Genomic DNA, 27,570 nt, shown 5'->3' with positions numbered 1-27,570 from the left:
ACTTCTTTCTCATTATGTTCTTAAGGAAAATGTGCCAATCTTATGGCATTTTATTATGTATGCTGATACAGCTTACTTAGTATATTTTCCTAAGCTCTTTGAAAGTCTGAGGATGAACTAGACATGATAAAATTATTATTATTATTGTTATTTTTTTTTTTTGCAGTACGCGGGCCTCTCACTGTTGTGGCCTCTCCCGTTGAGGAGCACAGGCTCTGGACGCGCAGGCTCAGTGGCCATGGCTCACGGGCCCAGCCGCTCCGCGGCACGTGGGATCTTCCCGGACCGGGGCACGAACCCGTGTCCCCTGCATCGGCAGGCAGACTCTCAACCACTGTGCCACCAGGGAAGCCCTAGACATGATAAAATTATTAATGGGCCCCCCAACGAAGTATTTATTTAATGGCTTCCTTTCAAGGTGTGCAAACAACTTTATAAATGATCATCTCAGTTTCCAAATTTTCATGGGGTAGATTTCTGCAATTTTACAGAGGGAATTTGGGTAAGCTGATGCACGTCAATATATTCTGCCCATCCAGGGTGGCATAAAGGTTTTAGGAAAGGTCTCACTTTGTCATGTCTATTCAACTGCTTTCCAAAATCAGTCCTCCAGCTTTTCAATGTTATGAGTGCTATATTTTCAAAGTTCTTACAACTCATTTCTTTAGAATCTGGTTTTAAGGATAAACTCCATTTCAGCATGGGCACTGAAACTGAAATAGTTAACAGCTCTAACACTGTTTCTACATGTCACTAAGAAAATCTTTTGAAAAGTGAAAAATCCAACAAATAAGCGTTGTTTTAACTTTCTCTCGCTAAGAAAGAAAATAGTCTGATAGTTTTTGAAGAATTGATTGGTTGTTTGGAGTCAAATAAATGTGCACAAAAACAGGAAGAAACTTCTCACAGAATACAAAATATATAATTGTATTCGTTGTATTTTACATCATATTCTCTGAGATTTTCATGGAACTAAGCCATGAAAGAATGTAATTAAGCCTTTGCTATGTCTGGTTATATCATTCACCATAGGAAAAAAATTTGCAGAAGGTTTAAACACTGACTTTTTATGGAGTGATTTTTTTTTAAACAGAAGTATACTGTATATTACTGATACAAAATTGAGGAAAATACATTGAACCAGACAAAAAACTGAGATAAAAAGTCTTAATTAAAATTTACTTTTATAGGGACATCAAGTTTTTGCTTTTACTAGTTAATAAAGCTGTGAATTTTAGCAATGCAAATCAAAATAAGTATTTTTAAAAGTAAAGTGTATTATTTGTTTAGTTATAACAAATATTGTTGCTTATAAACAATGCTTTTATAAATTTTTTATTGTGCTAAAGTATTGAAATAGATTTAGTAAACAACAGTCTTTGGCAAATTAAAAAATAGACAATGGCTTAAATTATTTCTAATTTTAAATATATAGATCTTTGATTGCAGCTTGGAAATGCTTGCCACTGTGTATTTATAGCAGTGTTTTAATTTCATAACAGCAAAGTTCAAATGGAAAAAAATCTTTATGGTTTGATGCTATAGTGATGCTAAGAAAAAGAGTTCTACATGCATTATTGCTAGATTTAAATCAAATGTACACTATTATTAATACAGGCAAAGTATTTTTATGCTCGTATGACCTTTTAAGCCTTATTAAACACATCTGACTCATTCCGACGTAATTGTGCATAAATTAGTAATAAATCTCTGAAAAATAATTTGGAAAATTGAAAGGTATCTCTTTATGTAATAACGCTATTTACTAATTCATAAGGAAAATTAATAATAGTCCAGAATATAGTAAAAACATGAAGATAAAAGCCCATTTAAAAATTTTGCTGACTACTTCCTCTTACAGAAATTTTTTATTCCTTTAAGCATGAAACATTTATTAATTATAGAGTTCATTTGACACATCATCATAAACCTTGTGATAAATCTGTGCTAGTATCTCATAGTTAAATTATTATTCTGTTACTTGGCTTTTCATATCTGTTGTACATCTGGAGCATTCTAACTGAGATCTCTATAGAGGCAGGAATTGTGCACTGTATTTCTTATTGTAGTCTAATAAATGTTCAAGAAGTCAAAGATAAATACTTTTGGATTTTGTTTGAATTTTATTCTGAAATTAATGGCAAGTAGCTTTTTAAAAATAATGAACTATATTTAGCTGCAATTAAACACAAACAGAACCTTAAATATAATTTAAAGAATATTTAGCACAGGGAACTATAATTCAATATCTTGTAATAATCTATAATGGAAAAGAATTCAAAAAAGAATCTATACATATCTATACATATATATGTATATATATATATGTATATATATATATATACACACACACACAACTGAATCACTTTGCTGTACACTTGAAACTAACACAACATTGTACATTAACTATACTTCAATATAAAAATGGTTAAAAAATAAAATAAAGATATATTAAATCTAAAAAGAAAAAGCAGATAGGAGTTTTAGAAAGTCCAGGAACAAGCCAAACTAAACAGCATATTATAAGGGACATGTGTAAATTGATAAAAACTACTCTAAAAAAGCAAAGAAACAATAAATAGATAATTCTGGAGAGTAGTGATATTAACAAAATAGGGTTGGACAGGGATCCACTGTTGGAAGCAAAGACAATGGTTAATATTCCAATTATTGGCAGGTTGCCAGAAGAACCAACCATGTGATTAGAGGGTTGGAACTTTCAGTCCTATCCCCCACCCCCCCACAACCTCCAGAGATGGGAGGGGGCTGGAGATTGAGTTTAATCACCAAGGACCAATTATTCAATCAATTGTGCCTATGCAATGAAGCCTCCATAAAAACCAAAAAAGGACAGGGTTTGGAGAGCTTCCAGGCTGCTGAACAGGTGGAGATGCTAGGAGAGTGGCGCACCTAGGGAGGGCATGGAAGCTCCAAGCCCTTGCCCCATGCCTTGCCCTATACATCTCTCCCATCTGGCTGTTCCCGAGTTATATCCTTTTATAATAAACTGGTAATCTACTAAGAAAAAAAAAGAATACTGATGTGATGGAATGCCTTATAATGATCTAATACTCTGTTTTAATATGAAATTGCTATGTTTTAATACTAGTGTACAGAATTGCTTGAAAATAAACCAACTTTTTCCTTAGACAGTAAAGCATTTTCAATGCTATTACAAATGCTACAGTGCTCTTTGGCAGAGTTAATTGCTCACTCTCTTGGGCTCCCTTAGCTCTTCCCTAGTGCCTTTTGTATATATGATCCTTAATTATACTGTATTGTATCTGTCTGTTTATGGGTTTTTCTACTTTTTGGCAGGAACTTACATATCTTTGTTATGGAAGTTCCTGGCAAAGATTCTGACCCAGAGCAAGTATTCATTAAATTTCTTTTGAATGCTTGAATGAAAGGATGCTAGACATTAGGGAGATCCCAAATTACTGGACTGTTCACTGGATTCTACTCCCTCTTTCTTACTCAAGGGCATCTCTTGAGCAATTCTACCTTACTTGCTCCTGTAGCATCAATTTTTCCCTTTCGACCCAATGATTCCCACTAGCATACAAACATGCTGTAATTTCTCTAACCTTAAAAAAAAAAAACCCTTCTTCAACAATAAACAGCCACCCCGCTACCACTTTATTTCTCTGGTCCCCTTAAGAGAAAGACTCCTAAAGTCTCACTTCTATTCTCAGTCTCCAATTTCCCTCCTCCTCTTTTTCTTCCTAGCTTTACTGAGGTATGACTGACAAATTCAAATGTTATACATTAAGGCTGTACAGCATGACTTTTTAAGGTTTGCAATGTGATTATACACACACACACACACACACAGACACACACACACACACACACTGTGAAATGATTACCACAATCAAGTTACCACATCCTTCACCTCATATAGTTACCATCTGCATGTGTGTGCGTGTGTATGTGTGGTGAGAACACTTAAGATCTACTCTCTTAGCAAAATTCAAGTATACAATGGAAAACATTAGAGTGGTTCCTCAAAAAATTAAATATAGAACTTCCATAGGATCCAGCAACCCTACTTCTGGGTATATATCCAAAGGAAATGAAATCAGTCTGTCTAAGAGATATCTGCACTCTCATGTTCATTGTAACACTGTTTACAATAGCTAAGATATGGAAACAAAACAAGTGTCCATCAGTAGATGAATAAATAAAGAAAATGTGGTATATGTATACAATGGAATATTACTCTGCCATAAAAAGAAGGAAAGCTTGCCATCTGTGATGACATGGATGAAACTGAAGGACGTTATGCTTAGTGAAATAAGCCAGACACAAAAAGACAAATACTGTATGATCTCACTTATATGTGGAATTTCCTCCTCTCTCTTGAACCTTCTCCAATTAAGCTCTTGCCCCCTGAACTCCACTAAAACTACTACTGTCAGGGTCACTAGTGCTTCCATGTTGCTAAATCCAATAGACAATTCTCAGAACCCTTGACTTTTCTGATCCGTCTGCAACATTTGACACAGAGGATTATTCCCTTCTTGAAACACTTTCTTTACCTGGCACCCAGGATTCTGTCTTCCTCTGGTTTTTGTCTCCTCTTCTCTTCCTAAACTCACATGCATCCTTCAGAGCTAAGCAAAAATGTCATTTCCTCAGGGATACTCTCCTTGACCTTGTTCTAGGTTGGGTTCCTCTATGTTTGTTTTTATTTTCTTTTGTAGCTTTTTTAAAATAGCATGCCAGTTATAGTCAAATAAGTATTTATTAAATTAGTTGCTTCAATTCTGTCCCTATTCTAGAATGTAAATTTCACAAAGGAACAAAAATTTCTCTGTCTACCCGTGGTATTCCCAGCACTTAGCACAGTGCCTTAAACATAGTAACAGTTCAATATTTGTTAACTGATTACTTGTTAAGAAAGTAAACAGGGGACCTTCCTCATACATTGGACTAAAAAGGTCCAAGCTATACCGTTAGTTTCTATTTTCAGTTTCCTTCCTCTTCCTTCCTGTCAACTTTCCATTCCCCTCCTTTTCACTTTCCCTCCCTCACTTCCTTCTAAGGAACCTGACCAACCACTTTCATTATTCTAACAAATTGAGCCTAACAGAGCTGTTTCGTAATCAAGCCAGAACTAGAAGTCCTGCCTCCTGATTTCTTATCTAGAAACATTCCCATATTAAGCTACCCATGATGTATGCTGAAATACTACTGAATTGCTGCCTTTTTCAATTGTATCCCTCCCCTACCTTTTAAAAACTCTGTCCCCAACATGCTAAAATCATTAAGTTTCAGGGTGATATACAGCATCTGAGAAGTAATCTTCTCAATTACAGTTGTCAAAGAGTTGAAAAAAAAGACTGCAGAGAAATTTCTCCTTACGTCTGATATATCCTTTAATGCTCACAAAAGAAGCTTTCTCTAGAGGCTAAGGAGAAAAAATATATACATACACACATATACACATCTGTTCTGAATATTTTAGCCAATATTTTGATGAAAATGAGTGTATTAAAGAATGTTAAGCTATAAGCATGCCACATACATGCCATCAAACTCCCCACATACCAGACAGAAAAATTGCTTTCAGATGGTTGACTGCATTTCTAGGAAAACATCCCGAGATTATTTAAGGTAGAGAATCACACATTTAAAGAGGAGTAAAATTGAATTAAGTGGAAAGTCAGTAATTTTTTAAGGATAAAGGCAACATATCTGGATCTAGTAAAATAAGTAAAAACTGGGCACTCTGATCCCTAGGGCCATATTTTTAAATTTTCATTTCTGGATAAAAGAGCTTGGGGAAAAAGTGGCTTGTAAACATCACAATGTGATGATTATTTAAGTACTGGATTTAATGCCTTATAATATAAATCAAATACAAACCTAATGATTATTAATTTGAAATCGTCTCAGTTGCATTAATGGAGAACAAAAACAATTAAAATCTCATTTCAAAGAATAAGCTACATCTTGTTTGTGAATTTTCCTATCGCTTCCTAAAGGTGATCTAGACTTTAAATGGGGACTCACATAAAAATTGTTGAAGGAGAAAATTTTGAACTGCATCAAAAATTATAGGGAACTTTTAACACCTGATTCCAAGGCTAATTACATTTTGAATCAAATTACATTCTACCAAGAGAGCAAATGTGCTGTACACACTGGAGTTCAGAAAGGTTATTTTAGTCGAAATGCTGCCACTGTGCATAGAGACCGGGAAGGATTCACATGGTTTAAATACTGTCTAAGCGGCAAAAGAGTTCTGGGTTCTCTTTTGAAGGCTCTGGTGGGTAAAAAAACAATGAGCTCTGCTAAATACTTTTGCCCCCTGCTGTGCTCAGCAATACAACTGTGGGAAAGAAAGATGATGTGGGGTAAATAGTATTTGGTTAAAAACATCCCATTCTCAAGTTAAAAACTACAATTAAAGCAAACTATTTTTAAAGATCTTAGTAAAAGCAGTATCTTGAAAATCTTATCAACCTATAGAAGACAGTCACCCCTTCTCATGAAAAGCGAAAAGGACAATGATTAAGACCCTCAATTGAAGACCCTCATTTGAAATAAACAAAACGACGTAGTAACTTTATAATTCCTTTCACATATTTTTCTCTTTGGGATCATATTAGTCAGTGAAGTTAGAAAGAAAGGTAGAGATGAAAAACTTCACACACACCACAGTTAATTTCTTAGGATTTCACCGATAATTAGTTTTGGAGTCAGCCTCTGAATGTAGACTTTGAACTTCTATTTCAGTACTCTTTTCACTGCATTAAATTGCCTCAGTGATGAATTCAAGACCATTGCATTACACAAAAATCCAATTCATTTTTCTTCAAAAATAATTCACTGACATGTATGATTACTGCTTTTTAAAAAAGTATACTCCCAGCCAGTTTGCAACTCTTGCAAAAAGTTCTTAAAGGCTAGGCAAAGAACTAATGGAGGATCAGAACATAAACTGTAGATGTAACTGTATTTGTTGTCCATCCCTTAACAAAGATGGAAAATAAACTGGTTTGACATGATGTGTTATTTATAAAGTGATGCTAGGTTGTCATACTTTTAAATGGCTGTATGTTCTTTTAATTATTTCCTCTAATGTCTCCAGTCATTAAGATAATCAGTGTATAATTTTTAGTCATCTCTCTTTTAACAAGATTGGCTATAACACTTGACATTTTCTATCCCCAGGGTTCTATTTCCTTCATGATTCTAGCAAATTGTTTTGCAGTGATACCAGTAATTCTATGACGAGCCATGCACTGATCTTTCCAGTTAATATTTATTACTTTAGTTTGGACTTTCATCACAAATAAGATTTACTCTAGAAAATGGCTTTTCTGCACAATAAAAATGAAGATGACATTCGACAAGCTGTCTGCTGGGGCAGACTTCAAGTTAAGAATAGAGGCTTTTCCAAATGCTTATCTGTTAGGTCAGCTGTTTGCAACTTAAAACAAAGAAATTTTAGCATTGGTATATTGGTCTTTAAGAGGAGCTGCAACTCTATTTCAGCCTTTCCAAAATATATTCCATCAAACATTAGTTCCATTGGGAGGTTAATAAATATTTTGTGACCAAAACCAAAAAAGATGCAATGTACAAATACATGTGGGAAACAATAAGCTAACCCCAATTCAACAAGATTTTCAAAGCCTTTAGTATGCTAATGTGCATTTATTAATCTCCAAGAGGGGGATAAAATATGCAGAGCTTCCCAATCTTATTTAACCACATAATCTCTTTCATTTACAAAGATTCTCTTTCAGAACTAGTGATCTGAAGAACGTACATAGGAAAATGCTGGATTACTTAAGCCACATTGTGATCTGAAAGCAGACACTAACCACTCTATTTAAATTTCACCTTGCTGCCATTTATTATATCTTTTTCCCATTGAGGGAAAGTGCATTCCGATTTCAACTAGGCACAATGAGTTCCCTCCTGTTCCAGGGGATGTCATGATTAGGTTTTCTACTATAGAGCAGGGTAAGTCATCTCAGATACTCACAACCTTATAGAGAATATGCTAAGTTTGAGTAAATGCAGGTCTATCCTTCCAGAGCAGTAAGTTCCCAGATCCTTTGAATAAAAAAAAGGCAATTGGTCCTATGTCATACAAGGGCTCTTTGATTTTCTAGTCACATACATCTGCTTCTGTATTCAATTTGTCTGCAACTGATTCTTCTTAATTTAGCTAGGGTTTCTCAACAGCAGCACTCTTGATGTTTTGGACTGGATCATTCTTTATTGTTGGGGGCTGTCCTATTCATTGTAGGATGTTTAGTAGCATCTTGGGCCTCTATTCACTAGATACCAGTAGCACCTCCACTCCCATTTATGACAACTACCAATGTCCCCAGAAATTGCCAAATGCCCCTAGGGGGCAATACTGACCCCAGTTGAGAATCTCTGAGTTGGACTGTTTCTATTCTTGGCTTTCCCATTTTGTCTTTAAGGGAAGCACTAATATCTTTGTGTTAATTCATTTGAAGAGTTTTTCTTTTCCTCTAATAGTTGCATCAGCTTTGCTGATTTGGTTTGCTAATCCCTCCTTTTTATCCACATATTAATATTCTGGAACTTTATTAAAAGTTTTTTTTTTTTTCTTAAGCTTACTGTTTTATCTATTACCTAGTACCTTCAATTCTTTCAGGGCAATCTGATCTTGCCAGGTTTCATTTCTTTGAAAGTCTCCAACTATTTAACTTATTTCACATATTATTTTCACTATCCTTTTTTAAAAGCAACTAATCTTAAACTTTAAAAAGGTGTGGGGTTTGAACTGTTTTCAAAATTTTGATGCTGAGAGGTTATAACTAGGCCCTTCTGCCTAGCATATGAGGTAGTGATTTCAATAACAGAACTTAAAAGAAGACTTGGATCACGAAGGTTTCTAGTGTTATGAGCTATTTGATGCTCTTCCTTCTACTTTTCAAAACCAAACCAAAAGAAACAAGCAAATTCTATATTTCTTTTAATTGGTATGATTTAAATGGCTGGTTATTTATTGGGTAGGTAGAGGGACCAAACTGAGGGAATACTTCCATTCCTTTTGTTCTTTATTAAGTCCCTCCACAGGAAAGGAGGAAGTGTTAATTTGATCCATCAGCACTTCAGAATCTTTGAGACACTTTTATTTATGAGCAGCAGTAATTTATTATGCCATTTAGGCACCATTTCTTGTAAGCATGGTTTCTTTTTTTTTTTTAAGTCTTTATTGAATTTGTTACAATATTGCTTCTGTTTTATGTTTTTTGGCCGTGAGGCATGTGGGATCTTAGCTCCCTGATCCAGGGATCGAATCCATACCCACTGCATTGGAAGGCGAAGTCTTAACCACTGGACCACCAGGGAAGTCCCTAGGCACCATTTCTTGAGTACTTTCTATGAGGCAAGATCAGTGCTAAGTACTTGAGATATAGTATCTCATTTAATGCTCATAAAAACACTAAAAGTAGTATTGCTATCCCATTTTACAGATAAGGAAACAAAAACACAGTGAGGCTAAGGCTCAATTACAAGGTCAATCAGTTATTAAAGGCCAAGCCTTGGCACCAAATTCAGGTCTATCTGACCTCAAAACTCATGCTCTATTTCTATCAGTAAAATTATACAAATTAAAGAAGAGTGCCTTCCCTAGGTGATTACTCTAATTTTTACATTAGGAACAGACTATTTTCTATTTCTATGCCAAAATATTGCTGAACTACTTTTCCATCAGTTACATGGTCCCTTATCACCATCACCTTGATATTCAAAATTATTTTGTGAAGCTCACTAACATGCAGTCTTTATGAGGTGTATTAAATAAGTCCAAAGGAATAAGAATTCCTGTGAGTATAGTACATATCTCATATTTCTGAATTTTTGATTCACTAATTTCTATTTCTATGTTTAGTTCTGCTTTGGAAGTAGTGCGTTTTACTTGAGCACAGAAATTTCTTGTGGTTAGAATCCCATTTTCTTTTCTCTCTAGCATAGCTGATGAATGACAGCTGAACTTTTATTTGATAAGAAAGATAATTTATATGCAAAAATCACAGGAAAGGGAACAAGCTTCTATTTGGAAATAAAGAAATGCAAATGTATTACGTGTACCTTTAAGAAATGTTTGAAATAATGTTATTAATTCTAATTTAACTGCCCAAAAGATAGAATGAAGTTGTAAGATAGAGAAAGGTGATTTTGAAGTATGAGAGACCCTGGAACCTTCAGACCATATCCCTACCTCACACTGATAAAACTCAGTTCACAGTATCACTGCCCATAAGTCCTTCACCATGCTACTGTTAAATCCCTTCAAGCCATTTGCTATTCAAGTGGATAAAAGGGACACGGTATTTGGTTTTCTCTTGTCCCAACTACTCTGGTGGAAAATGTTCAGGTATAATATTACAGAAATTAATTTTCCTCAATGCACAGTGTGTACAAATAACATTTCTGAGGAGCACTTGTAAAATACCAACCTTGCATTCGTTCACGTGCTTTTTGTGAGGTCCTGGATTTTCAATAAATCAGAAAAGGTCTGAATTCCTTCAAACCAATACTATTCTATAATATTACTGTAAAAAATGTTTTTATCCTATTCTTATAAAATATGACCACTCACAACCACAAAGGAACTCAGCCAACTGTGTCTACCTTTTAGCAGGTTTCTATGCACAGAAATGTGCTATGATGGAACAGCAAGGGCAAGGAGTCTGTGAACAGTGAAAAGGGAAAGCTGATGGGAAATATTACCATTCTGAAAAGTTGCCAAGCAACTGATCTCATCAAATTTGAACCTTTGCCTTTGAAGCATGAGCAGATGAGACCAAATAGTTAGTGATTTAATGCTATCTTTTTTCACCCTTTTACTTTCACATTAAAGTTTCTTTTTTTTTTCTGAACTTTCTGTTTATTCACTCCATCTTATTCTTGAAAAACTTTTAAATGGCTCATATTATTATTATTTACCTGTTGAGATATTTCAGTTCTTTGTTTTTTTCCCTAGCTTTATTGAGGTATAATTGACAAATAAAAATTGCATATATTAACATGATGATTTGATATTATATGTAAACATTGTGAAATGATTACCACAATCAAGCTATTTAACACATCTATCATCTCAAATAGTTACCCTTTTTTTTGTGGTAAAAACACTCAAGATCTATTTTCTCAGCAACATTAAAGTCTCTATGTAATAATGACAACAGTGAAAAGAAATATCTAGCACATACTGGGCACTTTCTAGGCAATTTACAGTGTGTTGTCATTAAATTCTAACAGAAAGTCTATGAGACAGATATTATCATCTTCATTTAACAAATGAGAAAACTGAGGCCTTGAGTAACATTCCTAAGGTCACACTGGACTAATTAGATGGCAGTCAGGATTACCAAGTATGGCTGATGATAAAGTCAATGCCAGCGATCACTAATCTAGGTTGCCTCACCTACTATATCTGTATTTCCAGAAATCATTCTTGTTTATTGTTTTAGGAAAGTAAAACCTATTATATGCTCTCTCATTTAAAAAGGGCATACACATTGTTGCTAACTGTACCCCTCAATTTAGCTATCTTTTCCTAAGGTGTGTTAAGGCCATGTCTATATAAATGCATGTTTATTATAGTGTCAGGAAATACAAAACATATAGAAAAACATATTCGAACAGATCTAGTTCTGCTTGCCTGAAATCAAATGCTTGAATTTGGAAGGGGTAATGAAATTTTTGGAAATTATTTCCCTACACTTTTGCAAATTATTTTCATAATAGTTAGCTATCCAGTACCACTGGTAGAGTCAACAAATATCCATGGGTATTTAATCCCAGCTCTACCACTTACTAGTTGGGTAAGTTATTTAACCCATCTGTAAAGTGAGGATTCTATTAGTATCTACCTCACAGGGTTAATGACTTTTAAATGCTTAGAAGAGTGCCTGGCATACATAAATCTCAACAGGTATTATTTACTTATTTTCTAGACGGGCCATCCACTGTCTATCCATACTGTATCTTACAGCTTAGGGCAAATAACTAATTTTTTACTTCACTCTTAGCCACAAAGAGTGGGTTCATGATATAAAATGAGAACTTTGGTTAATCAATACATTTTAAAGCTCTCAATTAGGATATTTTCAAGTATTTTTCTTTCCATCTGTTTCTATGTCACAGTGTCTAATAGCAGAGCTTCCCTAAATATTTTTGTCTTATATATCTATCATATGAATGAAACCAAAAGCACACACTAAAAACTGTATCATGGGGCTTCCCTGGTGGCGCAGTGGTTGAGAGTCCCCCTGCCGATGCAGGGGACACGGGCTCGTGCCCCGGTCCGGGAAGATCCCACATGCCGCGGAGCGGCTGGGCCCGTGAGCCATGGCCGCTGAGCCTGCATGTCTGGAGCCTGTGCTCCGCAATGGGAGAGGCCATAACAGTGAGAGGCCCGCGTATCGCAAAAAAACAAACAAACAAAAAAACTGTATCATGTTTCTCCTTTGCTTCTCAAAATCCTATTTAGACTCTTATAACTCTAAACCTCTTTGAGTAAACAGGTAAGCTGGGAAGTTAATAGGTAGTAATGGTGACTAAGTCCACATACTTGAAGATAAGGGTATTTGTAACTAAGAGATAAGTTGAACACTGTAAGGCTAAAGGACTTATACAATGCCTTTTAAGGTATTACACAAGTGCTAACAGGTTAAATTACTGTCATTTTCAGAAAATATAAAATGTGGACTTTTTTTGTAACTTCAGGGTTTTTTTTGTTTTCAATATACTTCAGCAGGATCAAGTATTTCATTATCATTGTTTTTAAATCCAAGAGAATATTGTCACACTTGGGGGTCCATGTAATGGGACCATTTTATAGGTTAAATAAAGAAGTTGTCATCAATTATTGCTTATTAAGGTTTGAAGTTACTTGGGACCTTTAGGGTCTGGGCTGGGAGATTTATATAAACCCTCAGATCTCAGACCTAGGTTTGAGAAGGTGTCAGGTATTTAGTGGGGATAACCAGCATTTAGAAACCCTGGATAATGACTATTCATCATTTAAAACTCAAGCATAAATGTCACTTTTATTTATGTGACTTCCCAGGAAGACTCTGGGGCTTCAGCTCCCAGGCTACTGCAGCACTCTGTTCACACCTTCTTACTTACCTAAAGTGGCTGCACTGCATCTCTTTGTTTTTTCCCTCTGCATTGTGACTGCCTTCCAGGGAAGATTTATGTTTTATTCATCTTTGCATCCCAAGTGCCTGGCTGACCTGATGCACACAACTAATATTAGCTGAATGAGTTAACAAATGAATTAATCTTTGGGAATACTATGGCCACAAATTCACGTATGTGAAAGGTAAGTTTTATTATTTAAGAGCTGATTTTAAAAAGGTAAATATACATTCAACTGCTAGCTACCTGGAACAACTTTCAAGTTGTGCCAGGGAATCTCTACTGAAGTATCTATAAGTATCTCTAGTGAAAGTTCAGACTATATGACCAAAAGTAAAAGAACTTTTGCTTTTACTTCGTTATCCCTCTTTTAAGCATATATACATTTCTTTTCTCCTAAGTGGTTTATAAAAGTATATCAAGAATCTAAAGGATATCTACTTTTTCTAAAATTTAAATGGTATTCTATTTTATTGGAAGAGATATGATCTGTGGAACATGATAGCACTAGGTGCTTTAAACCATAGTTTGAAGGAACTAAGAATTCAGAGCCATTTAAGTAAGAACTTAGTAAACTATTTTTTTATAAAGCTGTCAATAATCAACTTCATCTGGTGACTATAAGTTCCCCTTAAATTAAACATTCTTATCTACTTCAACACAAGTAGAAAATAGCCAGAAAATTCTGGGACATAACAAAAGAAGAGTTGCTATACATTAATGCCTATCCAATAATAGGTAGTCAATAAATACTTGTGCAACGAATTAACAAAAATAAAAATCTCATGTGATGGGGGCAGGGGCAGGGATAAAAAGATGGCAGGCCTCTATACTGCAGAGGTTTACAATATAATAGTGGAGAAAAGCAAAGGTACAAATACCTTCAATTTATGACAGTTCAAAATAAGTGCCACCAGAGTAGTATAATTGAGGAGGAGCACATGATAAAACAGCACATGTACAGAGAATAACACAAAGCAAGATAGGTATGGTTCCTATTATTTAGGATCGTTTTGGCCAAAACTTTTCATACATAATTATTACCAAAGAGCTGTAAGGAAACAGGGCGTGGGTAATAACGTAGGTAATCTTTCGGAACCACAGGAGGGAGGCATATGGCCATAGTGAAAAAGTAAGGGAGGCAGGTGGAAAGAGAAAGTTAGAAACAACTTTCCTTCTGCTCAGCTCCCACTGATCAAGTCTGGACTAATCAGCAAGGATCCTGCCCTTCCCCCAAAACTGAAAAGGATGGAGCATAGAATTCCAGTTCAATACACTCATTCTTGCAATAGGACCACAGGTGTTACTACTTTAACTTTAGGCAACTTTATCTGCAAATCTTACAGCTACACTATATCAATTTTTAAGTATTTGTGACTGGGTTACTTTCTGGGTCATGCATGGAAAAACAGGAGTCAGATAAAAAACCCTGGGACATGGTAACTCTAGGCCCATCTTTGCTTTAAATACATTATGTCCTTCCTATTTAAAATCCACTCAAAATTTACAGCTTCTTATAAAAAACAAAAATTGAGATGAGATTTTACCCAGAAAAGTCCATCTAAAGATTTTTTAATACCTGAGAAATAAGGAAATTTTATTTTAAATAAGTTATGTTAACAGTAAATATTCATTAAAAAAACGGGAAAAAAACCCTTGAACTAGTCCAGTTTGGCAACACCTGATCTACAAAAATTACATGTGAGTCAAAAAGGTTTCCGTAAATCATTAATGAGTTAAAATGCTACCTACTATTCTTGCTTATTTTTGGAAAACCTGGAATAAATTTTAATGTCATGCCTCATATTGTTGAGATTCCACTTGGAAGCACACGACAGACACAGATCAATTATAAAGATTCAAAAGCTATCAAGTAATTTTCACAACCCAAAAGCCTAGGAAAAGAAATTGAGATTCCCATACCAGACATAAGCTCTTTCATCAATGTAAGAGAAGAACTCTTACCATAAGTTGGGGTGCTTTCTCGTCTTCCTTGACTACTTGATCTTCCCTTTTCATATTCATAACAATACAAGACAGTATCTTCCTCCACAATATTAAACCTCTTTCGATATTCCTGATCCAGAAATGAATTTGGTGATTCAGATCCCTTATGCACTGGCTTGCCCACCATGTGTCCTCTGAGGTCTTCACAAGGAAGGTTTCCTTTTTCATCCCTAAAGAGATGGTAAAGGAGAAGGATGTAGAAAAGTGTTACAGTGGTAAAAGGACAGAGACAGTCTAAAGTAGTAATAATGTCCTTCCTATATATCTTCTGATCTTTCCAAACTTTCTTTGAGGTTTATAGGGCAACTTTGAATTATTCCTGTTTTGCAGGAAAAAAAAATGCCAAGGCTCAGAGAGGTTAAATGACTAGCCTAAAGGTTACACAGCTAGACATAGCCCATGGATCTTCTAACTCCTGCTCTAGTCCATGTTCAATACTATGGCACATAAAAGACATCATCTTAGCTCATAAATTCCTTTTAGTGCTTAAGAAAGTAGGTATAATGTTAACAGTGCTAACAATGTAGCTTTCTTCTGCCAGTTTATCTAATTGATTCATGGTAATATTTGTACTGCTTAAAAACAAAGATGTATTTAAGAACTGTCACTTCTGTGAGGGTACTGTGACCTTAAGAACTAAGTTAGCACTATATAAACTGGTGTTGTAAGAATTTCAAACAGCTTGTTATTAATTTAAAATAAACCTTAATGAAAAGAATTATTCTCTGTATTTAAACTGTATTATCTCATTTAATAGTAAAAAAAGATATGTTCATGGAACTCATTCTAAATGGATATATCAAAATTTAATTACACATCAGCAACATTTCTTGTGGAGAGAGGGTGGAGAAACCTTACCATATATAGAGTTTAAGAATGGGATTTAAGATGATGGCAAGTTGATTTTTTTTTAAATAGGATTCTGAAGTGAAAAATCTCTAATTTAAATTTATGGGATCCCTAAAACTGTTACTCACACATAGTAAATATTAATCACACAGCCCAGGTGACTGGGACAATAATTTGGTAGAAATATTCCATTTAGGATTAGTTAAAATGAACCTTGCTTATTTTATGATAATTTCACTGACTAGCTATAAAATTTCTGTTAGAAAAGCTCATATTCTAGAACATGACTATGGATGTAAATGCAACGTTTCTTTCCTTGTTGATCACTAATTTTATTTCTTCCTAGTTCTTGTTTCCAGTTCTACCCTAAACAGTGCCATGAATACTATCAAACCAGATAAAATTTAATTTTAAGTGCCAAGACTGAAATCTTAAATCCACAGAATAAACTGAATTATAACAAGACAGATAAAAATAACAAATTTATAAGTGACCTATTAAGTCTTATGAGATGGTGATGAGCTTATAAAGCTAATGTCAATTCTAAAATATGAGTTTCAGTTCACCAAAAATATTATACTTTTATACTACAGTATACTATACTTCTCTCTCAGTATACAAATGTCGAGGTTGGGTTTGTCCAAATGAAGAGAACTATATTCCTATTATTTGAACTATGTAGAAAGTAGTAAATAATATTCTCAAGACTGACTGAATCAGAAAGCTGTCACTCTTTTATTTTTTTTTATTTTTTTACATCTTTATTGGAGTATAATTGCTTTACAATGGTGTGTTAGTTTCTGCTTTATAACAAAGTGAATCAATTATACATATACATATGTTCCCATATCTCGTCCCTCTTGTGTCTCCCTCCCTCCCACCCTCCCTATCTCACCCCTCTAGGTGGTCACAAAGCACTGAGTTGATCTCCCTGTGCTATGCGGCTGCTTCGCACTAGCTATCCTATTTTACGTTTGGTAGTGTATATATGTCCATGCCACTCTCCCTCTTTGCCACAGCTTACCCTTCCCCCTCCCCATATCCTCAAGTCCATTCTCTAGTAGGTCTGTGTCTTTATTCCCGTCTTACCCCTAGGTTCTTCATGACATTTTTTCCCCTTAAATTCCATATATATGTGTTAGCATACGGTATTTGTCTTTCTCTTTCTGACTTACTTCACTCTGTATGACAGACTCTAGGTCTATCTACCTCACTACAAATAGCTCAATTTTGTTTCTTTTTATGGCTGCGTAATATTCCATTGTATAAATAAAAGTATTGCTTATTACCAAATTGTAACTATGAAAGCTAGTTCTTAGGCAACACAAAGAAAATAAATATAAAATCCAGGCACAATTTTATTTTTGGCTAGCTAAAAACTTTTCCTTAACAAATTGCCTGGTGCTTTTTGTTAGCTAGTCCTCTAGCAAAAAGAAACTGACACTGCAATTAGCTTGGAAACAGCCCTAATGAACTTGGGGCACTGGGGAAGGTTATGCCTATCCATAAATGGGCAGACGTTTCTGCCAGGCCTGTGACATGAATGTTAATGCAGCTGAGATCAGAGGGTGATTCAGCCCTAGTTAATTCACCATGCTCTACTTATAAGGACACACCCTGTGGTAGAAAATGGGAAGGGCTGGTATTCCTTATCTATAATGGTATGAGAGGCCTTCTACCAACAAAGAAGATTTATTAGACATGTCTATATGGGATGCATTCAATAAAGTTGAATTAAGAAAAGTACAGATCAAAACCAAACTTTGCAGTAGAATGAATTGATACATGTATTGCGTATATAAGTGGGTGTGGCTATGTGTATATGTACTCACATTATGAGACCCTGAATAACTCAACATATTAATTTGTACTGCTATAAAAATTTTCTTAATGTTATACATCTATACATATATATAATAAATCTACACTTTTGCTCTAAAAAGGATTTAAGGGAACAGATGGAAAGTTAGAGCACTGCTTCACTGGACTATCTTTATATTTAATGGCTCACAGTAAAATTAATACGAGAAATTAGTATTTAAACTTCACAGTTGTGCAAGACCTATAAATTCTTGGTTTTCATGATAGAAAAAGAAATTTGGTTAAGTATAAAAGTTCACTGCATACTATGATAACGAAATTGTATACAGTCATATAATAAAAAACTGACCAAATTTCACTCACTTCACATACATGAGTGTTTTCTCTTTTAAAGAAAAAGTCACTTTTGCAATCACATTCTTTTTCTGGAATAAATGTGTTCAAAGAATTATAATCACATGAAAAAAAGTCTACCTAATTTGACAACCAGTCCTACCATTTTTAAGGTTTTTTGGTTTTAAGATGAGAAAGCTTTTATTATTTACAATTCAAATTATCACCCAAATGCCTATCCTACATAAACAAAAGTTTTTAATGTAGGAAAAAATAAACGTTCAGATGAGTTAAATTAGGTGAGCCTCATTCATCCTCAAAATGAGAAAAAAAAAGCCACAGCTGTACCTATAAAAGAATGACAAATGCAAAAAGTTTTATGACTATAACTTCAAATCAAACCAGAAAATGCAGATAATTTATATGAGGCTGTGGTACAAAGGGAGTCTCGTGCACATATTTTCTAACTGGGCTATATCTAACGATTGTGTGACTAGGTAACTAATAATCTGACTCAAAAACATTTAGAACATTCTGTTAAATTACACACTAGACTAAGAATCAATTAAGGCGACAGATAATACCCTACTTATGAATTTTACTGAAAAGTATGGAACGTTCAAGCAATACTACCAAAACAAGTACCACTATGCTGATACTTCAATCTCTTGCATTCTCCTGTTTTTGTAAACAGCATGTTTAAAGCTTTTTATTGACTTCAATATATTGCCTTCATCATATCTGCACCACACTTAGAGGACAGAACTGGATTCTTTAACTCCTTTGTCTTCTGAAGTACATTTTAAATACATTCTGTCTAGGAAATACTCTCTTTATTACAAGTTCCTCCCTATCCAAGAGACAAGGAAAGAACATCAAAGAACCGCAGAGACTTGCTAAAAATAATTTTCTGGTGTTTATCTGTACATGTAGCCCTCTGAAGAATAAGGTCTTTTAAATAATCATTTGCACTGAAATAAAAATCTTTCCCATTAAAATGAAAACAAACCAAAAGATTCATTTCCTATTTGAAACACACATGGTTTTATTGCTCCTCTTACAAGCGTATTCAAAAAGTCTGATACTATCTTAATAGATTAAAATTCAACTTGAATTTGACTAGGATATCAGATGAATTTGTACATCTGATTGTAAATTTAACATGACTGTAATTTATATATTAGAACGATTTTTGAAACGCCAGCTTAGTAAATTGTATCTTCTCACAAACCATGTTCTCACAACCACATTTAATTCTCAAAAAAAGACCTAAAATGTTAATAAAATTGACTGCAGTTTTATTAGTAGATGACAACACAGTATTTGCAGACATGCCAATGTTGTCATGTAGCATTTAGATGGTAAAATGTCAGTACCATCATAACCAACAGAATGAAACATTAGGTATACTAAAGTGAAGAATAGTGAAAATTAATTAAAACAAGGAATTCCAGTACTTTTATTTATTAAAGAATTTTAATATTAAGTATAGCTTGGAAACAAGAGAACTTAAATTATTGTTTTTGAATGACTGCACAACTAATTTAAAAACTGAATCAAAATACTTTGTGATTGGTATTAATTATCCCCATTTAGTGCTGGCCCTTTTCCATAATTTTTGTATTCCACAAGGCTGGAAATCATAATGCTTTTGGACAAAATGCATGATGGCACAAAGTTATAGTCTTCCACCTGCCAAGAATTTCAAATAGGAATTTGGAACATGAAATGGAGATACAGCCTCCAGAAATCTGAAAACAGACTTTAAAGGCAACTCATTCTCTTGCAAACTCTCTCTACTTTCTGAAAGAAACATTAATGAACTAACCAAGTGGAAACTGTAGAGACAGAGGTATTGGGGGAAGAAACACTCTCCCTCATCATCATCCAAGAAAAAAAAATCTTCCTCATTACATACATTTAAGAAAGCATAGAAGTTATCTCTAACTTTCTCTTTTAGAAATAAAGTATGAAATGCTTCAAAGTAACTTGAGATTTCCTGTGGCTTCTTACCAAAGAGCCTCACTTATTTTTTACTTACTAAAATAATCCTAGCTGCTATTTTATATTAGTTTCCTATTATGAGATAATGCTTATAAGATATTTAATGTAGAGTGTTTAATACAAATTAGTTATTGTTATTGTTATTATTAACTAGAGTACAGTCTCTATAAGGCAATGATTTCCCAGAATGTGCTCAGAATTCTTAACTGAGAAAATATTCAAGGTGTTTCGTGAGAATTTACTTCACAGTTTACGTGCACTTAGGTTAGTTTTTAGCTAGAAGCTACGTAGAACAACATGATGGTTAGTTTTATACCTGGGAATATACGGTTCTGCAGGAGGAGGGGGAATGTAGAGATCCTGGAGGGCGGAACTGTCTCTTTTGGTGGGTGTACTGATGGTGCTGGAAGGCGTGGCAACGCTGCTTGTGGGACTTCTAGGTATAAGAGGCTGGTTAAAATGAAAAAGAAAATACATACGCACACAAACAACACACAAAACAACAACAACAATGACAATAAATAGTTATCATTTTTAAATGATCTATTTCTACAAAGTTTTTGAACTTGGCTGAAATCAAGAAGCATGCTATTTAGCACATGGATATTCCTTTGAGTCTCCAAAAACAAAAAAATTTATCGCTTTAGAGCTTTTCACTTAGTTCCTAACTCACCTTATTGTACGGCATAACTGCGTAAAAGCTATTTATAAGGTAAATCTATCATGCAGTGTTTCATAATGGGGAGATTTATCTCACAGTCAGAAACATATTTAAATTTGCTTTGTTAGAATCCCACTTTTGAAAGAAAGATAATAAAGAGTAACTTCCCAATAAATTAGTTCACTCACATCCTGACTGGTGTACAAGAATGATAATTCATATCGTTTCCCAAAAAAGATACATTACACTCCTAAGTCAGTAGAATGTGACAGATTCTCAAAAAAGTTTACAAAAATGGAGTATGAAAGGCCAATACGAGAGAATATTTTCTAGGAAAATGTACTTTTTTCATAAATATAAACAATACTGTCTTCTCCAAGTCATTTTATGGTACATCTTCAAAAGTATGGTGATTAGTGTGACACAATCATTTCATTTTTCATAGGCACACACATTTACCATTGTTTGAAATAATTTTTAGTTGCATACCTATAGATCTCATTTTCATGCCTGTATTTACGTATTAAATAAGTTTTTTAAAAAATTAAGATTCTCTATATACTGAATTAAGCAATACATCAGGATGCATTAACTTACGAGCACTCCCAATTCTAAACGTCACAGCATTTGGAAATGATATTGTGGTTTGAGAAATTATTCTAAAGTGAAACTAAAATTCACAAATTTTCATGTTTATCTTACAGATCTTACTGCTTAGCTACATATACAATAACATATTAAAAAATAAGAACTTTAATGCAATCGCAAACAAAAATAATGATCACAAAATTAACTGTATCTTCACATGATAAGATGTTGCCATTTCAGCCAGTATGAAAACACTTTTTAGCATATCTATAATAGACCCATAGTTCTATTACTTTAACACGTATTGCTGGACACTCAAAAAATGGCATAGTACAACTATTTTATATTGTGACAATACTTTTGTACAGATAAACAAAATTTGTTCAAAAATCCAAGCATAAATACAATGTACAATGTAGGTCACTGGGGTAGGCTACATAGTTTATGACTCAGTTCATGGTTTTTGACCTTCCTTTTTACACAGCTCACCTTAATAGCTTGAAATCACACATCCTGCCAAAATGACGGTTAAGTTTTAATCTATGTGAAATAGAAATTAAAGAAAGAGAGAGAGAAGGGAAAAATAATTGATAATTTATTTTGGGACTCTACAGTATTCTATCTTATATGATGTAAAAAAATAGTCAGGAAGTTTACATGTTGAGGAATTTTGATATATTTTGAAAGTACACAGTAAAGACTATTATGTTTAACTATGCTGATTTGGAATAGCATCCAGTTAAACTATGCGTGTCTTTTAGAAACAAAAATTTTGGCAATGGGAAATCCTGAAATTTATATAGGTAATCAGGAGTTACCTGTATAGATGAACACCATGAAGCCTGAGGAAATAAAGAATTATATTCTTTCTAAGGATGTATTACATGCCTCTACAACAGACCTTTGAATGATAGGAACTTTTTTTTTTTTAACTGGAGTAAAATTGCTTTACAATGTTGTGTTAGTTTCTGTTGTACATTGAAGTGAATCAGCTATATGTATACCTATATCCCCTCCTTCTTGGGCCTCCCTCCCACTCCCCCTCCATCCCACCCATCTAGGTCGTCACGGAGCACCGAGCTGAGCTCCCTGTACTATACAGCAGGTTCCCACTAGCTACCTATTTTACACATGGTAGTATATTTATGAGGTTTGATAGGACCTTTAGATCAAGTGTGATCTGTGATGTGACTCTGTTTATCATTGTTTCCTCTCTGTCAGGACATCTTGGTATTAAATACAAATGACATTAAAGAACAAGTCTAACCAAAATTTAATCATTATAGAAATGTAAAGAAAACATTCATTACACAGTACATTTCTTGCCAAAACTTTCTGTAACAGATGCACTGTGAGAGAAAAACTTATATTCAGTATGCTTTTAAAATGCTCTAATATGCTCTTATTTTAAAATATCCTAACACTACAAGTGAACTTAAAAACAAGTTCTAAAAACACAAGCATTAAAAAAAATAATCTAACAAATTTTTATTCTCTTTCTTCTTTTCTAGGGTCACTACTTCTATTTTGAAGACTTCTCTCCTTTTATTTTACCACCTGTAGAACTAAAGGTAATTTCTCCTGGTTAGTACCTATCCCTGCCCTCCCCAAACAAAGAGGAAGGAAGGAAGGAAGGAAAAAAGGAAAAAAGGAGAAGTAGTAGTCAATGATTACAAGTATATTTTAAATACCTCTGAAGTGTGAGGTAAGGACCAACAAAATATTTTATTCTGTCTGGACTATTACCAGAATTGTCTGTTTAGGGTACTTGTTCCTTCCCCTTCCAGGAAGTTTAAATATTAGCCTTGTCAACTTCCTTCAAATTGATATTTTCTCTAGGTTTCTATTTTCAACACGGAGTTGCTATTAATGTCCTCAGTTAACACAGTTAGTTAAATTAGCAAAAATGTAGAAGAAAAAGACTCTTAGATAGGCTTAAACAGATAACAGGTTTGATTGTGCCAGCTGGTTCAATTAATTGAAGCGGTTGAAAAAAACAACTTCTTTCAGAGAAAGAAGAAATTAGTCAATCCTGTTGTTTAACTCTTACTGGCTAGTTATTTTATTAACTGGTAAATCACAGAAACCATTTAAACTGGTTTATCATGCAGATATCATCTGGCTAATCAAGTATGCCTGTACTAAGTAAAACACATAGTAAATACTAAATATATTCAATGTATTTTTGTCTACTAATTGTACTATTTTTGTCAAGCTAATCCAAGCTAAAAAGTAAACATTATTCTTGAGAATCTCATCTAAAAAAAGACATTAGGCAATGGAAAAATAAAATATGGTAAAATAGAAGCTTCATGGGAAAATGGAAATAGCTACTTAACCCCAAAGGAAATTTGTGATAATTTAAAATTATAATGTCTTAAAAATGTTCTAACTCTGGACAAGAATTGAAAGGGTACAAAATTAAATGACTAAAAGAATGAAGAAGGCATTAAAGAATATTAGAAAGATAGGCAAAATGTGACTAAATCAAGCACAGAATAAATGATGCTATTAGCTGAAATTATCAGTGAGAAATTCCTAGTTGTAACAAGTGCCATTAAAATTACACCTATTACTGATAACCAACAAGTACGTGAAAATACACAAAAAGTGACAAATACAGCCTCCCTCAAATCAAAAAAGTTCTCAGCGTTTAATTCAAAATTTAATAGACATATGCCTTAGTTTCAGAAAAAATACCTAAATATGTAAGTATAATAGTGCAGAAGGATAGTTCTTCCTACGTTGGTAACATTTAGTTTTAATCATTTCTTCATAACATAGTATAAGAAAAGTAGTTACCGTTGTACTATAAAGAATTTCCAATATAAGGGAAAAAAATAGAATTAAAGGGTAATATTTTTTATTTTACCACTTTGCCTTTTGATTCTTTCTCTTAACTGGTAAAATCTGCACAGGAAGAGAATTAAGAGCTTTCATCGCTTATGGATAAAATACAAGGGTATTTTAAGACTGCATCTTCTTACTCAAGTAAGCATGAAGCTTCAGTATAACTCGATCCACTACGGTATGCAATCAAGTATGATATGGATCCATTTTGGATTCTATCCAAGAGGATTTATTTCCTGGAAAGACCTTGCCATAAAACTTATTTTTCATATCTAAATGGTCCTACTGACATAGAGTTTTCCTTCCAGATTCAATGAGGCTCCAACAGGGAGGACATATTTTGCACATATGTTGTTACTCTTCTAAAATAAATCTATGATAGATTTTGGGGGCACTGGCATGCATCTCTTAAAATATCCAAATCCTAAATAAAATGATCATATGCATCTCTTCAAATATACATTTATAACCTTAGGTCAATTAATGATAACTTACTACTGTGAACAGGACTCAGAAATTCATTAGGTTACGTACACGTACATTTTTCATATTGTCCATTTAAACTATATAAATACCTTCAAATTGTATCCCACAATATGGTACGGCACAAATCTTCCTCTGAATCATGAGTGATGACTCACTATAGTGATAATATTCTACTCATCCAGTTTAAACATCATCAGGAGACTGTGATTATTATAAAATAAAATTTTCAGCTTTGGAAAGGGATCACTGAAATCTCACGTTAAATCCTCTGATGGCTCAGGTCTTTTCCTTGTGTCCCCGATTCTAACATCTCTAAGGTAACTGAGCACACCTGGAAGGTATTAATGTACCTCTGAAAACACTATGGTTTTAAAGACTATGAGAAAAGAACGTCTATACCTTAAAAACTACATCTGATATTAAAGGTTTTATTTGAAACAATTTACATTTTAACAACTCTTGGCAAGCATATCTTAATTTAGTTGTCCCTCTATCTGGTAAGTGACCCAGCTTTCACAGAGCTATATAAAGTCTTGAATGAAACCAATGACATAAAGACAGCCCCCATGTTAAAGATTAAAACGGTGCGTTACACATTATGTAGTTATCTCTAAAATTCACTAATGCAAATATCACAAAGAGTTTGCTTTGTCTTCCAGGGGGAAAATACTCATTGAAATATGAATGATTACATCAAGTATAAAACCTGGCCATTTATTTTATTCACTCTTGGGAATAAGCACAGACTCAAATGGATCACAATATCCCATTATTCTAGCACAGAATATTCACACAAGTCCTTATTCAGTTCAAACACGTTTTTATTATAATTCCCAATACAAGTACCAAAATATTGTTTTATGTTAGCAACTCTGAGTCATCTAAACAAATGCTCCAGAGAAAATGTATTCTGGATTTTGGGAGGCAAGAAGTTGCATACAAACTTGTAAATTTCTTGACCATGTAAAGAATGTTAGATCTAATTTGGAAAATTATTGGGCATAATTTTTCCTGGGTAAGCTTTTCTTAAGTAGTAAATTATGTGAAAAGAGCTTAAGCAAGAGAAACACTTGTATTCAAAATTCTCGCACTCAGTTTTTTCACAGCTTTTTCTAGAATCCAAGGTTATAAATACAAAAGATTTGAGTCTTCTTTTTTAAGCATGTAACCTTCCCTTTCCTATCAGACTACAAAGAAAACAAACATTTTTTCCAAGCATATATTTGATCAGGAAGCTATATCTATATAAGTTAAAAATAGATATATGGGCCTAAAAGTAAGTATGTAGTTACCCAATGTACAACTAATATAGACTTTAGAGTCACACTACAAAATGGCTTTTTCCAATTAATCATCAAAATTTGCACATTGTACTGAAACTACCATTAGTGTATTTATTGCTGTCCACTCTTATTGGCATAGTTGATACTGCAACATTAAAACTGGACTTGCAATTTTTTCAATTTACAGTAAGCATTTTTAGGAAATTAACTAAAGAAATAGGAAGCTAAAGAACAAAGAAACTAAAAATAATTTTTCATCTTAGGTGATTATTTGTAGTCAGTGTTAACATTTTGAAAGCATGTGGTTGAAAAACACAAATGTGATTTAGATCCTTTAATTAATTTGCTTAAACACTGGTGAACAAAAATGTAATGTGACAATTGCTTGCAGCTATTTACTAATTTGAGCATGTAAAACATATAATTGTTTCTGCCTCCCAGTCAGCACATTACATTTTTAGTTAAAACTTATTTTCTTCTCGTGTCATATCTAATATTACTTGTCTTCCTCTTCAAAACATGCTTTTAAAACAAAACTCTCAGAAACATATAAACTTTGCTACCAATGTTTTTTTCAGTCACCCCAACCTATAACTTTGATATTAAAATAAATTTTATTATTGCTTACGTTTTTTATTTTTACAGAATGACTTTAACCATTCATATCTATATGTATTTGAAATGTAACAATCAATTAATGTTCTTCAGTCGTTACACCAGTTGAAAGACAAAATTGACTCCTATAACTATTTGCTTTCCATTTCTTTTTCTGCTCAAATTTATTTAATTTAAATATCCTGTAAAAATGGCATCAAGGTAATGCTAAGCAATAAAATTTAAAGTGAAAAGCACAAAAACCACACAAGAAACTATCACATCGATTTAAGAGACTTATGGATTAGAACAGTTTAGGAGCAATTCTAATGATACAGCTTTATATCATTTTATACTAAAAATGTGTTTAATGAAACCTATATCAGTATATCGAATTCCAGCATTGATTTTAGTGATTATTTTTGAGATGCATTCTCACCAAAAAAAAAGCTGGGCTCCTAAATGTTTTTGAAAATTGTTGATTCCCAGTGATGATTTCAATCAACATTCTTGCCAGTGTCCAGCTAATTCTCCCATACATCTCTTGTAAGAAGAAAATGACACCACCCATGCAAGCTGGTGACCTATGCACACTAAATTTAAAACCACAAACATCAAAAAATATACACTGAGGTCTATCCATAATTCCCCAGGATTTGTGTCATCGAATTGGAAGAACTTGACCATAAGCAATCACCATGCTTACCAAAATCCAGGACATTAGTAGAGGGTGCTACTAAGGACATGTTTTAAAAACAGTTCTCAGAAAGCAAGGAATTGCTAGTTTGCTTTCTTAGAATAAAGATTCTACCTCAGGTAAAACATTACTATATATGAATGGGTGCCGATGACAACAGAATTCAAGTCCAGATTAAATCTGCTTGTAGTATTTGACTAAAGTAGCTTTAAGTCTTTCAGTTCTATTGCAAAATGTCTGAGAAG

At 33.8% G+C, this 27,570-nt stretch overlaps 1 protein-coding gene across 4 annotated transcripts in view; it reads right to left on the bottom strand.

The window, feature by feature from the left end:
* The window catches only part of CNKSR2 (connector enhancer of kinase suppressor of Ras 2), a gene marked incomplete at its 3' end in the record, with an annotated part of 257,646 nt that overhangs the window by 86,375 nt on the left and 143,701 nt on the right, over positions 1-27,570 (bottom strand). For all 4 annotated transcript variants that reach the window (XM_082681111.1, XM_082681112.1, XM_082681113.1 and 1 more), the window contains 2 exons: positions 20,483-20,616; positions 15,118-15,329 (listed from right to left, as the gene is read on the bottom strand). In XM_082681111.1, the coding sequence (XP_082537237.1) occupies positions 15,118-15,329; positions 20,483-20,616 (346 nt within the window). The remainder of the gene's footprint in view (positions 1-15,117; positions 15,330-20,482; positions 20,617-27,570) is intronic.

This window comes from Grampus griseus, assembly GCF_964374135.1.
Source record: "Grampus griseus genome assembly, chromosome: X".
Classification (NCBI taxonomy): domain Eukaryota; kingdom Metazoa; phylum Chordata; class Mammalia; order Artiodactyla; family Delphinidae; genus Grampus; species Grampus griseus.
Note: the sequence above shows the minus strand (reverse complement) of the source record. Positions and strands in the feature narration are given on the sequence as shown.